Here is a 14,467-nt window from a genome sequence, read left to right on the forward strand (position 1 = left end):
ATATATATATATTTTTTTTTTTTTTTTTTTTTTTTTTTTTCAAATATGAAGAAATTCATTTTCAGTTGAAACGCATTTTATTCTTATACACACATACAACTTTGCTGTTCCTACTGACTGCATCCATCCCTACTGCACACACACACACACTCACACTGTAGCACAACTACCAGTTTAGAATGACGTAGTATGGTCTTACATTGATATGTGACTGTGTACTACTCTAGCAGGCAAGAGAACACGGACTGCTATCTCCGCATATCATTCTCACATTGTCACCCTGCCATGAGGTATGGGCGACTAGGATTATTACCACGGCCAACTGGGGTACATATGTATCGTTTGTGTTGCTACTGCTGTCATTTTCTTTTAACAAAAAACAAACATCTTTTTGAAAAGTGATAGCAACCCAACTGAATCGATGAGTGAGTTCAGTTATCTTTTAATTTTTTCATTTATTTCTCCTTCCTGTTCCTCCTTTCTTCTTTCTCTCTTATGAATGAATGAATGTCGATGTATTTCAGCCGCTATTGACATCAAATCATACAAACGTCTAAAATCTACTGGGTGGCTTTTAAAAACTTTAAAGAATTAAGTCGGTGATTGTGACGATTTCAAGTCATCCGTTTAGTAGCAATCATACTTAAGGATTTTTTTGTGTATGTGTTTGAAGGAGGTGGGGGTAATTCTCAAAGGCTTTCAGGGTTTTTATCCCTTTTTTTGTACTACCATAGAAGGTAGTAAATTTTGTCTCTGTTCATTAAGAAGTATTTATTTATTATTTATTTTTTTCTAATTTGCATTCTGTGTATAGTTATTCTTTTAATCCTAGAATTCCTATGGTCTTGTTGGCAAAATTTCTTTACACCTTGTTAACAAGTGTTTCTAAATCTGCCATAACATTCTCATACATATATATATATATATATATATATATATATATATATATATATATATATATATATATTAATAATAATTTACAATTCTTACGCTATTCATGTAGAGCTGAACTTTTATATCCAACTAAATTTTACAGCAATACTTTATATTTTTGCATCACAGAAAATTTAGCTGCGGCTGCATGGGGTAAGAGTTGTGTGCACGGAAGTGAGATAGCGATAACATAATTCCTTGTTTCTTCTTGGTTAACCTTTCACGTTCTTATTTCTTGTATAAACTGTGATGCTAATTTTAAAGCGCATTTCAATTTATTGTTTTGACTTTGCACCTTAAGAGATGATTTTAACTCTGATATTTTATTACCTAATTTAAATACTTAAGAAAAAATGTTTTATTGTTGTTGCAAAAATTCCATTGATTTGAAATAGTTAAAATTTATTTGAAACCTGATGCCATGTCAGCTGGGTTTCGTAGGCCACTTGAAGATTCTTTACAAAGAAATAAAATTCAAAACGTGCATTAGTTGTGCTGCACTGATCAAAAGGGATTAGTTACAGGAAGTGATTGAAAAAAAAAAAAAAAAAAAAAAAAAAAAAAAGATTAACTACTTTGCCAGAAAGAAAAATGAATGAGAGTTGATTTTATTGAAACTTTCAAATAAATAATTGCATTTCTAACTATGGTGGATATTTTTTTTTTTTTTTTTTAATACATCAATTAACCAACTGAACTTTTTATTTTGATAATGGAATAATATTTTTATTTTTTAGAACAAGTTGCTAGGTAGTAGAATTAGATGAATTCAAAAATAATAGTAAAGGAAAAGTAATTAAGAGGATAGTTTGGGGAATTTCTACTGGAATGTTCAACAGAATTTAATCTTTATATTGATGTATTAATACTTTATATGTTATGTGAATTTTTTTGCTGATGGTAGGGAGCAGTTAAGAGGGGAAATACCGAAAAAGACATGAGTAATAATAATAATAATAATAATAATAATAACTAATTTTCAAAGAATTTCAAGCATTTTTTTTTTTTTTTAAGTTTAAGGTTTGTGCAAAAAGTCACAAAGAGGTTGATCTTGTTAATTATGCTTGCATCAAGAAATGATAAATTGTGCAGGGATTTTTAACATCTTTTACAAGTAAAATAAATCATACAGGGTTAGTTATTTAAATTCAAGTTAGATTTCATATATATTTAAAAAAAAAAAACTGTTGCATCTTTAAGTATGTATATGTTGTGATGTTAGGATTAGAGGTGCTTTTGTCTAAAATAGGAAGTCTAGAATTAAGAAAAGGAAATTGGTCATGGAATTGGAATGGAGATTTTGTTGAAAATTATTTCGTTTAATTTTGAATTATTTTTTTTAAAGAGGGTAGAAGTAAGGTAATTTATTTTCTTTTTAAAATATTTAATAAGTTTTTTTTTTTTTTAAATCTTTATACTCCTTTTCTATTAAATCCTTTGGAAATGTAATCCCTCCATGCACATTTAAAAATTAAAACAAAACTCATTTAGTTTAGAAATAAGAATTTTCTTTCTGCAAATATGGAGTAGGTAGAATACCTTGCATACAGTGATAAACTAAGATTGTAAGTTTTCCAAGTGATTATAAAGTTTTTAGTTTTTTGGTGGAATTGTGGTGCAGGCAAAAATTTATTTATTTTTTTATTTATTTTTTTTTTTCGAATAATACTCTACATATATTTATAAACTATTTTAGCAAGAACTTTTATGCCACGCACCAATTTAAAGGCTTTAAAGTAATTTTTGCTGTATTTTTCCACCATTAAAATAATAGATGTCAGTGTGACCATTTGAAATTCGAATGCAATATTAAAACCTTTAAAACGTCAATTTAAAATTCACATTTGATCAAATTTATGACTTTTTCGACAGAATGCCTTTTCTGTCTTCTCAATGTAGCACTCAATACAATATCGAGATATATAATTGTAGATATTTCTTCCAATAGTTCTCAAAAATGCCCTCTTGATTAACATTATTAATTCATTTAATTCCGTCTTCAAATGTTTTGTTATTGCCGTTCTTAATTTTATCTGGAAACTTGTTTAAAAATATATATTACTCTATTAGACCTTTTAACCCTTTAAAAACTGGAGAACGTGCTAGCTAAATTGATAGTTGAATATGGTTAAATTTGTGATTAATTTTGCATTAAATACTAATTAATCCTTATTAATCCCTGTGTATCAAACAGATACCATAATCCTAAATTCACTGCACCTTATCACAACAAAGGTCCATACAAAATTTCAGCTAATCCTCACATAGTTAAAAGTCCTCTTCTTCATGACTGTGAAACAAACAAAAAAAAAATGTAATTATTCAGTTTTTCGAATATCCCTACTAATCCCATCCTTTCTACCAATATTGCAAGCATTTTCATTTTCTGCCAACATAAGTGGGAAGGAAAGAATAAATGGTTTTAACTTTAATCCCTATTGTCTGCTTTTCTTAAAAATAAATAACACTGCAACTATATTTTTCAAATGTGATTTTTTTTTTTTTTTTTTTTTTTTTATTTATATATACATGCTTTTAAATAAAATAAAAAGTTGTTTGGGAGAAACCCATTTCTCTCTTGGTTTATCCTTTTCACTTTCTCTCTTTTCTTTCATTGGCTGTGGCTGACAAAGAAAAGAGAGAAAGAAGACGAATGCTTCCTGTTTCGATTTTAACCAACAAACGTCTGACTCTGTGTGTGAGAGAGAGAATTGATTTGGTGGTTCAATCGGTTAGCATGCAGTACTTAAGAGACACAAGAATTCGGACCTCACCTGGGTATAACTATTTTTACTATATGAACTTGACAATTTCAAATTGAAATATGCAGATTGTCTTGTTTTACTCTTTTTTTTTCTTTTTTTTTTTTGTAATATACACGCATAATGAAAATTAGGATCCCAGGCAATATCAGGTAGCCCTGTTGTCCTTGTGTGTGTGTGTGTGTGTGTGTGTATAGAGAGAGAGATTAAATGTGGAGCAAATGAATTGGTTTAAGTTCATTTACATGTTCCAGAAAATCAAGACAAAAAACAACCAGGGATAGTGTTCGATCATTTCAGAGATGATATCGTGTTTATTTAGATATAATCTCATCAGCACAAATGAGAAGGAGGGGGGTTGACACCAAAATAACGATCAATATGGAGAATTGAGAAGAATTAGATTCAACATCGAACCTATGGGTAACTGAAAAAATGTGTTTTATATATATATATATATATATATATATATATAATGTTTAATTATAAAGAAATGTATACTTTTATTGTATATTTTCAAAAATCTTTTTACAAATTGCCACAATTAAGCTCAATAAAAATGAATTTACAGTTTTAGAACATATAAAAAAATAACTGTTTTTTTTTTTTTTTTCTGAAGAACATGAATGATGAGTTGTTTGTTGAATTCCCACCATTCAACGAAACATGTGGAAGATGAATTAAAATACTAATGAAATAACATGAATGTGATGCAAAGGCATTTGTTGTTTGGTATATTTACTTTTGATATATAAATATATAGTTATCAGCTAAGCTTTTGTATAAACAATATCGCCTGAAAAAGTCTCTAGTTACTAGTAATTGGCTGACCAGCACATTCTCATGAATGTATAGTGACATATTAATGCTTATGTAAAACAAATAAAAGTATATCCTGCCCTATGTCGGTATTGACCAATCTTGTATTAAAACTTATTAACCTCTTGTATACGGCACAATCACGTTGACACACCGGTTCTCGCCAGATCACCGGAGTTAAGCAACATTGAGCCTGGCCAGTAACAGTTGGATGACCATTTAGGAAGGCGAGGTGCTGTATATACCGCAAGGTAAAATACCAGATTGAGAAACTGGCACGGTCTGTCCTTCTCTCGAGGGTAGATGGGACTCTCTTAAGCCGTGGTAGGCACCCCATCTAGTGATGGCGTCACAATAAAAAATACCTTTGATAGCCCTGGTGAAGCATCAAGTATTCAGCTACCAACAAGATTTGAATTACACTACAAACTCATGTAGTGAGTTCAATCTCAGCTGCAGCCGCGCTGGATGGATGGAACTTGTATTAAAGCTTCATTGGTTATTTATATATATATATATATATATATATATATATATATATATATATATATATATATATATATGGTGGGCCAAAATAAGGGTCCTATCTTTAAATTTGAATAACTTCCACAAAATAAAAGTTAAACTCACCAAACTTTGTGTGTGTGTAGACTGACCCTTCCGAGATTTTTTTGAAATAAACAAAACAAATTTTGGCCGAAAAACACTTCTTAAAACTTGCATGAATTTATGAATTTTTAAAAATAGGTCCCTTATTTTGGCCCACCCTATATATATATATATATATATATATATATATATATGCATATGCATATGTACAAACACACTTTTTTTCATTATTTACAACAGTGCTCAATGGATGAGTAGAACTGTAAAAATATGTAAACTATTTAAAACCTGTATCAATAGGATATGTTATTCTTAAACTCACTTATCAGAGCCGCTCCACTCCTCTTTTTTACACTTCCACTTGTTAAGTTTTTGAGAATTTAAAATATGCGGAAGGTTTGCATGTAATTTGTCGAAGGCATCCAGGAAGAGTTAATTGCTACAACTATAATTTATAGGGAAACGTTACCATTACTTTATTTGGGAAGAAATAAGATTGGAAAATTATACCTTATTATTTTTTATTTTTTTTTTTTTTTTAACTTGGGTTGGGGAGCATTAGAAATACTGTATTTACCTTTTACAGAATATCATTTTTTTTTAATTTTTTTATTTTTTTCAATTATTCATTGACTGTTTATTGATTTTAGAAGAATTTTGAACTGCTAGAATAATGATCATTTTCAAGTTCTTCTTTTGAATATAAATAAGAATTTTACTTGAATTAAAAAATTAAAAAAAAGATTCTTTTAAAAATAATTAGATATGATTTTTTTATGCTTATGAAAATGTGGCCAACACTTTTTACTTTTTTTTTTTTTTCATCATCGCATAATGGTATCACATCGTCTCCACCTGTTACCTTAAATTCCTTCGATTCAAAAGATCAGGTGACTTGACAAGAATGTGTCTGACTGGGGAGAAACGATCAATAAATTCTTCTCCTTTTTATCTCTTTCTTCAGTGAGTGGAAGATTTGAAAACACCCTTACATTAAAACTGAAAATATTTCTAGCCATTCCTTAAGATCTTTGAATATTATATATATATATATATATATATATTTTTTTTTTTTTTTTTTTTTATAAAATCATTTTGTTTTCCTTTCAAAGAAAATGTCAGTCGTGTGTGCGTTAATCAGTTTTACTTATTCACAAACTTTTCATCCCCAAAACTTTATACCTAGTATTATCGGATCAGGCTGTCTGAAGATACTGAAATGCATCAAACTTCAATGTCATTGTTTGTTTTTTTTACCCCCACCCCTTTGCAAAACTCAATCCTGTTCTACACAGTCAGAAACAGAAACAACAATTTTGTTTGACACAACAATCAAGCCAAGCACCATATTTGAAGATAAAGAACTTAGAACATAAACCCTTTTCTAAAATTATTGGATTTGGCATTAAATAACCCGAAAAAAGGTTGATATGCCATAAAAATAAACCACCAAAACATTGCAATTGTAGCTCAAATTAAGTATATATAAGCTAAATATTGCATGTTATACAAACCAGGGTTGTGAAGTCAGAAGCTATATGATCCAACTCAAATTCCGACAATTCCAAAATATGCAATTCCAATTCCTTGTTTTATAGTCTTCCAATATTCAAATTCCTGATTCTTCAGAGGTAAAAACCCTCAAACTCTTTCCAAAATCTCTGATTCTGCACCCTGGTCCAAACCTCTCCATAAGAAGCACTGTCCGTCGGTTGAATTTGAGTTTGAAATAGAATCTTTAGATGCACCCGTTTATCCGTTACACATAAGTTTGAAATAACATCTTAAGAATATGATATATTACATATGGTAGCTTCCTTCAGTTTGGACAGACGATGGATACTCACTGTAAGGGTGTCTGCGTGTGGAATTATTGTGGCAAGAGTTGTGCAATCTTCAACCACACCTCTCCTGAGTCGGCGTTGTTAAATACCAGTGACAAGTGGAGGTTCAAGACTACTGGAAACAATGCCAAGATAAGCGGAGAGCACATACAGTGCCTAAAATTCCCAACTGGTCGCCCATTTGGCTCAACATTGTTTAACTTTGGTTATCTGATGTGATTATGCCGTATATCTTATATATTTCGAATATAACAGTAAAGTCAGTCTCTTAATCTTTGCTATTGATAACTTTCTTAGTATTTAATTTTGGTTCATCAGTTTTTCTTATGGATTATTGCACTATGATGTTAATAAGAACAAAATGTAATAAGATTTTATTCCTTCTTAAAAATACTTTGTCTGAGGCAGAATTATTTTTAAATGGCCACCATCTTTTAAAAAGTGGACGGAGCTAAACTCTATAAATTCATATGGAGTTATTTCATTTTTGATTGGAACAAAACTATTTGGGAGAGGGGGTGGCATAATTTAAAAAGCTAAAATCTAACACATTGCAAGTAAATATACAATTTGATTGACCCCATTTTTTCTTTTCTAAACTCTCTCTCATGGATGTGATGTCACTAGTGTCAGCCTTTCTTCAGAATTGTTCGAGCTCATTTGACTTGTTGGTCTAGTGGTCTCCATGAATTTGCTGTTTTGATACCTCATACAGATTCCTATTTCAGTAACTTCTTTCCAAGAACTGTAGGCTTATGGAACTCTCTAGCTACTAAACGTTTTACTCTTTCTTATCACCAATGAGCGGCCTACAAAATTACGCTAGTCTTTTCTTCTCCTTTTCTATATTTTCTGCTGTCATTTTACAGGCTAAGCAAACACGAGGTCGTTTGCGAGAATGACGATTTCTTTAACAGATCTTTTCAAGACTAAGGCCAATCAGCATCTCCAGTCTTTTTGATAATCATCTTTCATTCGTGTTAGCTCCTTACATCAAGTGGCTTCATACTTTGTCTGGAGCGATTTCCATTAAAAAAAAATAATTTTTATAGCATATTTTTATTTTGAGCTTTCTAATGTTAGTAATTAGATTTTTTATTTTTGTTTCCATATATTCATTACTTCTATTATTTTTATACGATACACAAACAAAAATTGGCAGCCTGATAATTAATAATAAAACTTAATACTTTCTTTACTGAAGCTTTATAAAAAATGCTGAAAATTCCTTCTATTTATTATAGATTAGCAGCACTACCTGACTTTGCCCGGGACAAAAAATTTTCATATTTCTATTAAAACCTCTATCTCGCTACCTCTATCGTTTCCCTTTTATTTCCACCTTCCCTCTCTCCTCCCCTCTTTCTTCTCCGCCCAACCCATTCTTCTCTAGCTGAACACATACACATATTCCTTTATATATTATAAATTCTATATATGTAATAGGTTTTTCAAGGAATGAGTTGACATTTTTTTTTTTTTTTCAAATCAATAAATAAAATAGCTAAAAACTTGAAACCCCCTTCCCCTTCTGACGAAACCTAGTGAGGTTGACGTCTTGAGAATGAAAAATTATTCAAAATCTTAAATAATATTCATCCAGGGCAATACTGATCAAAAACATACCTTCTTTGTGGGTCTTTGTTTTGTAGTTTTTAATGTTTGCCTGGACATGGTAGATTCCTTCAGTCTTGACAGACTATGGATACCCACTGCATGTGGAATTTTTGTGGCAAGATTGCGCAATCTGCAACCACACCTCTTCCGAGTTAGTGTTGTTAAATATCAGTGGCAAGTGGAGATTCAGGATGACTGGAAACAATGCCAAGATAAGCGGAGAGCACATACAGCACCTAGAATTTCCAAATGATCACCCACCTAGTACTAGCCAGACTCAATGTTGCTTAACTTCAGTGATCTGATGAGAGCCAGTGTGTCAACATGAATATGCTTTCTAATGCAAACACACATATACACAGACATCTACTCTTTATATAATAGAAGATAGAACTTTATCTCTACTTATTCTAACACTTCCTATTTTTCTAGATTTTTCTATTTATAAAATATTTCCTATCAAAGAAATGCTTGTGATGTAGTTATAAGAATATGCTTCATCTAATCGACATATCTATAAAAAGAGAATGTGTGTGTGTGTGTGTGTGTGTGAGGACACTTCTCAACCTATATACTCAACAAATTTTGGATCTATAGACTTGAAATTTATTATATAGCGTATTCAGACATGCAAAAAAACTTTTTTTTTATCTGTTTTCATCTGAAAAAAAAGTGCTGCTAAGGGATCAAAATTTAAAAATTCATACGTGGGAGGCCACCGGATTTTTATCTGTTTGTAACTGTTTCACGACTATGCATGTGTGGTCCTGAAATATGACAGCTTTCTTATGTTAAGTATGAGTTGATTTGAAAACATTCTTTAAAAGTTATGTCAAGCTAGTGTAATGGTTATCGTATTTGATTCACTGTCTTTAGGTTTTGGTTTCAATCTCAGCTCAAATATTTTTTTTTTACTTACAAGAAGTCAACTCTTTAGAAAAACATAGCTCGCATACACGTCTTAGTTTCTTCCCGTTATTTTTTTTTTTTTTTTTTTTTTTTTACTTCATTTTTTTTTTTTTTTTTTTTTTTAATAAAGAATTGAATGTTACATTCGATACTTACAGTATTTCTGTTTATAATAAATAAGAATTCTGCATTAATTAAAATATAATATTTATGCATATTTTTTCGACCAGGCAACACCAGGCAGCTTGCTAATAAATTTATAATGCCGGGCTTTTGTCTTTTTTCCAATTGCTGCAAAGATTATGGAACGCCATCACTACTTGTTGCAACACTATCGATTTGCCAACTTGTTGGATAGCTCTGAATTATTTAGTCCTGCATTTCCTCTAATTGTAGTCAAACGATCAAGCATAACTTTGAATACTTTGAATTAAAAAGAAAAAAATTCTTGATAAGTTTTGATTTGTTTGTTCACATGACATTGCATATTGTTGTAAATATTTACTTTTCATCACAATATTACATATAAACAAAACTAATGCAAATACGGGGTGGAACGATAAATTTATCACCCTAAAGAAAGACAATACTACATGTTTATTTTAAAACTTTTATTGAAAAAAAAAATCAATTCATGTAACTTGATTATGTAGTAGAGCTGACATCTATTTAATGTAGCTGCCTTCAGCCTCAATCACTGCCTTGATATGGGTCCAGAACTGGGAGCATGCTTTTTTCACAAGAGCCGGCGGTAGCTCGGTAAATACTCAGCAGATGGTGGTGATCAGGCTGGCTCATGTTGGTGATGTTCTTAACATATGATCAAATGGAATAGTCCAGCAGGTTCAGGTTGGAAGGGGGGGGGGGGCAATGAAAGAAGGGTATAAAGTTGTAGCACTCCTTCTGAAACCAAGCCCGAGTCCTTTTGGACTTGTGGGTCGGCACAGTCCTGCTGCCACACCCGGGGCCTGCCAGCAGCCACCCTAGGGCCAACTAGTAGATGGTCTACAAAAAAAAAAAAAAACGGTTTTCATCAAACTGAAATGGAATCATGTCATCTATTCTAGGGCAACAATGTTATTGTTCCACTCTGCAGAATAATTAATTCTTTCGGTGCCAATTTTATAACTGTTATGTACCAGTGCCACATATTTTTGATCATTTCTCTTTATACTAGCACTTTGCAAATATGCATCAGCCAATTCATGTTATGTCATCTCATCAATAGTTTGTGATCAATTTAATGTTTAATTTGATTTTTTGCTGCCTTTTACCCACTCCTGGTTTGCATACATGTCGGCTTTTGCAGATTCTGATGGAACTTGTGAATACTCTGGAGGGTTGTGTGAATATTGACAATCATATACTCTGCACGGGTTGCGTGGGCATCATTTTTTTTGTTTTGTTTTTGTTATTTTTTGGGGGGGGTTTCTTTTTCTCATACAGATGGAAGTGGTTAATTTTCTGCAGTGTGTAACTCAAACTGATGTGTGACTGTGTTTCTAAAATGTCTAGATTCCAGAACAGATGATCAATAAAATATATTAAAGATTTATTTAAATGACATATGATCAAAACAAACATATTCTGAAAATTAGAATTAGTCTTTTGACGTTCGCCAACTATAAATTTATTTTAAAATCACATTCAATGTCAAAAATAAATGAACATTTTTAAGCACAATCTCTGGTAGTATTATGCTATATCATGGCAATCAAATAACCTTTCTTGGACATTTTGCTGTATAGACAACAAAACGAAAAGTAGCCAAAAAAAACATATAGCAAATAAGTGCTACCAAAGGCAAGATAAGTTAATCTTCTATCTACCGAGATAAGTTTTGTGTGTTTTAACTTATTTTGGAGTGTTAATAACTTCAAATTCACAAATGAAGAGAGAGAGTTGGAATAGAACACAAAACTTTGCATATTGTGAAGTGAACTGTTGTATGTATTTATTTTGGATGAGATTTTATGTCTTCAAATTAACAGAAAGTGATCCATGGTTTTTAAGATTTGTTTAAATGGACAATTGTTATATATATATATCGTCCAACATGTCGACATGTTATAAACATATGTATGCTAATTGGAGGAGTAGGAGTTGCAAAGAAAAGGGTGCAGTAGTTTTGTTTACTACGTGTGCATATGTGTGGCTAAGTTTGTTATCTGTTTTAAGATGGGCTGAGAATGTCATGACAGTTAAAGTTACTGTTTCTGTTTCTTCCATGTGTATTACTGAGATTTTCGTCAAACATGTCCAAAACTATGCCATCAACCTCATAAAATTGGGAAAATAGAGGGCTAACCGAATAATCTAAACCAGGTTGCTACAATAATGATTGTAGTCTTGAAAAATTAACCAAAAGAATAGCAGGTCATTACAAAATGTGCACTTTCGGATCATTTCTTTGGCCAGAGCAAACATTTTGTCAAGATAAAAATAAAATCAGTGGAACCTTGTATTTTTTTTTTTTTCAATAAAACATCTGTCAAAAAAAAAAAAAAAAAAGGCAAAATAATCATTATGTACCTATTTACTATGCCTCCCCACGGGACAGAGTTAGACACCAGGGTACAACAATACCTTTGACAAACCAAACAGTGACAAAATTGTATTTCCATAACAAATGACGTTTCCATAACAATAGATAAACAAAAAAAAATCCAATCACAATTCTTATTCCTCCTTTGAAGATGAGATTTAACCAAACATTGTTAGCAAGCAGTGCAACTAAAATTTAAGTACTTCACAAAATATTTGAACCCAGTAATGCTAGTAGCAGTAAGAGGACATGTGACTGAGAGAGGCTTTTCTCCTCCAACTCTATCTATCACAGTAGAAATCAATACAAAAAATGGTGAGAGGTCTAAATATCTAAATTTAAGGGGAAAAAAAAACAACACAAAAATGAAATCTTATTTTTATTTATTTATTTTTTTTTCAGAATACAAACCGATATACATATGGATCACGAATAACAAAAGATGTTTTATGGAGATGTTTTTTTTTATTAGTTTATTCTGTGAATTTAAATACCAGAAAATCTCATTTTATTTAACTGTTGACATCTTATTTTTATTCTGAAGTTTATTTTGCATTGTCAAAACTTTCAAATAATATAATTGCTGGTCCATTATTTTCAGTGTTAATTACCGATATTGATCTGTTGATGTTTCTGAAATATATTGGCAATAAATTTGTCACCGTGAGTTTTCTTAGTTATTTTCTATTTTATTTTACCTCCCCCCCTCTTTCTCCTTTGTAGGTAACAAGCAATCAAGTGGGCCCGTGAATTCAAGGGGCTCTGATAGCCCTGGAGGACCTTCACCCTTTAACAAACCAAGTGGAGGAGGTATTGGTGAACTCTTTCCTGGAGGAGTACCTAAACTACAAAAAGGAGGAATGAAACAAAGAATTCCTGGTAAGATTCTAGACTCAATATTATTTTTTAAACTAAAAGACATTTTTGACTTTTATTTTTCAAAATCTATTGAATAAACACCAATGTTTCAAATTTGTTTGTATTCTGAGGAGTCACACCCTCTGTTGCCAGAGTTCTAGAGAAAAAAAGCCATCATTGTTTGCTGTAAGCTACTGAACAGATTTATGAACCTACACAGACTTTCACTAGCGAAACCTTCAAGGCAAGGAAGGATACTTTCATTTTCACATCGTCATAGTTATTACATGAAAGCGGTCAAGATTGAACGGTAAAATTAAACTTTTACGGTTTTGCTTGTTGATAGAAAATGTTGATTTTACGTGATACGCCTTCCGCTTGTGCAAATGAATGCAGAAGGAAATGATTTCGAATGATATAAAAAAAAACATTTTTATGTTTCTGAATTTTTGAGATAAGGATTGATAATTTGTATTATTTGGACTACTGTTCTCATCTTTGGTGTTCTCATAATGTTTTGGTGTATCTTGTTGAACTCAGGGAAATGTTTCTCCCTAACTTAGGAATCTGCATGGAACCCTTCATTTAATCCAGAAGGTAGCATACTCTCTTTTCGTCAACCATGATCAAGTAGAAGTAATCTTAGTATCGCCTGTACTGAGGATTGGAGCTTTAACTTCCAGAAAAGTGTCACTTACAACTGAATTTTATCTAGTGCTTTATTTGTTATGGCTCCTTGTAGACAATTCTAATATGAATTTTCGAAGCCTTTAACTTGTTGGTTTTAGATGTGGAATCTTACTACTTATCACTGTGTGTGTGTATGTATGTATATATATATATATATATATATATATATATATATATATATATAATTGAAATATCTAAGTTTTATGTTTAGAAGTTAATATACAATGCAGATTTTTAAAAAATAAACATTTGTTTAAAATCAAAATTTTCAATGATCATAGCATCTTCAGGATTTGGAACAGTTTGATTTTTTTTTTTCTTTCTTTTCCTCTGCAGCATAATGTCACAATGAAAAGAAAAGTAAGAGTTGTTAAACAGTGATATTTTCAAATGTCCAGGATATGAAGAATGCGTTAGCGCATGTGAAATGTATTATATCACGGAGAAAACCTTCAGTGTGTGTATATATATATATACATATATATGTATATAATAGACGGCTCTGTAACACAGTGCAGTACACGTTCTACTCTGCTTTCTTTCATGAAAGCGAGCAGATCAGAGATATTTAATTGGAATTCTTATTGAGATGAGTAATTTGTATTATTTATTCATTCATTTATTTATTGCAGACTATTATCGTCATCTTTTAGTTGTTGTTTAATGATGTTTCGGCCAACTATTCCTCTGGCCTTCATCAGGTGGTTAACCGTGACTGGATAAGAATGCCAAATCTCCTAACTTCTTATCCCGTCACGGTTAACCACCTGACGAAGGCCTGAGGAATAGTTGGCCGAAACATTGTGAAACAACTAAAAGATGAGGATAATAGTCCGCAATAAATAAATTGATAAATAGATGAAAGATAGTTCAGGATCTTG

The 14,467-nt window shown here is 31.3% G+C and overlaps 1 protein-coding gene across 7 annotated transcripts in view; it reads left to right on the top strand.

The window, feature by feature from the left end:
- Nucleotides 1-14,467, top strand: part of LOC145291476 (uncharacterized) — a 287,324-nt gene that overhangs the window by 222,086 nt on the left and 50,771 nt on the right. For all 7 annotated transcript variants that reach the window (XM_080137357.1, XM_080137352.1, XM_080137354.1 and 4 more), the window contains one exon: nt 12,762-12,917. In XM_080137357.1, coding sequence (XP_079993483.1) covers nt 12,762-12,917 — 156 coding nt within the window. The remainder of the gene's footprint in view (nt 1-12,761; nt 12,918-14,467) is intronic.

The sequence above is a fragment of the Euprymna scolopes genome, chromosome 12 (genome assembly GCF_053919585.1).
Source record: "Euprymna scolopes isolate OS-2025 chromosome 12, ASM5391958v1, whole genome shotgun sequence".
NCBI classification, from domain to species: domain Eukaryota; kingdom Metazoa; phylum Mollusca; class Cephalopoda; order Sepiida; family Sepiolidae; genus Euprymna; species Euprymna scolopes.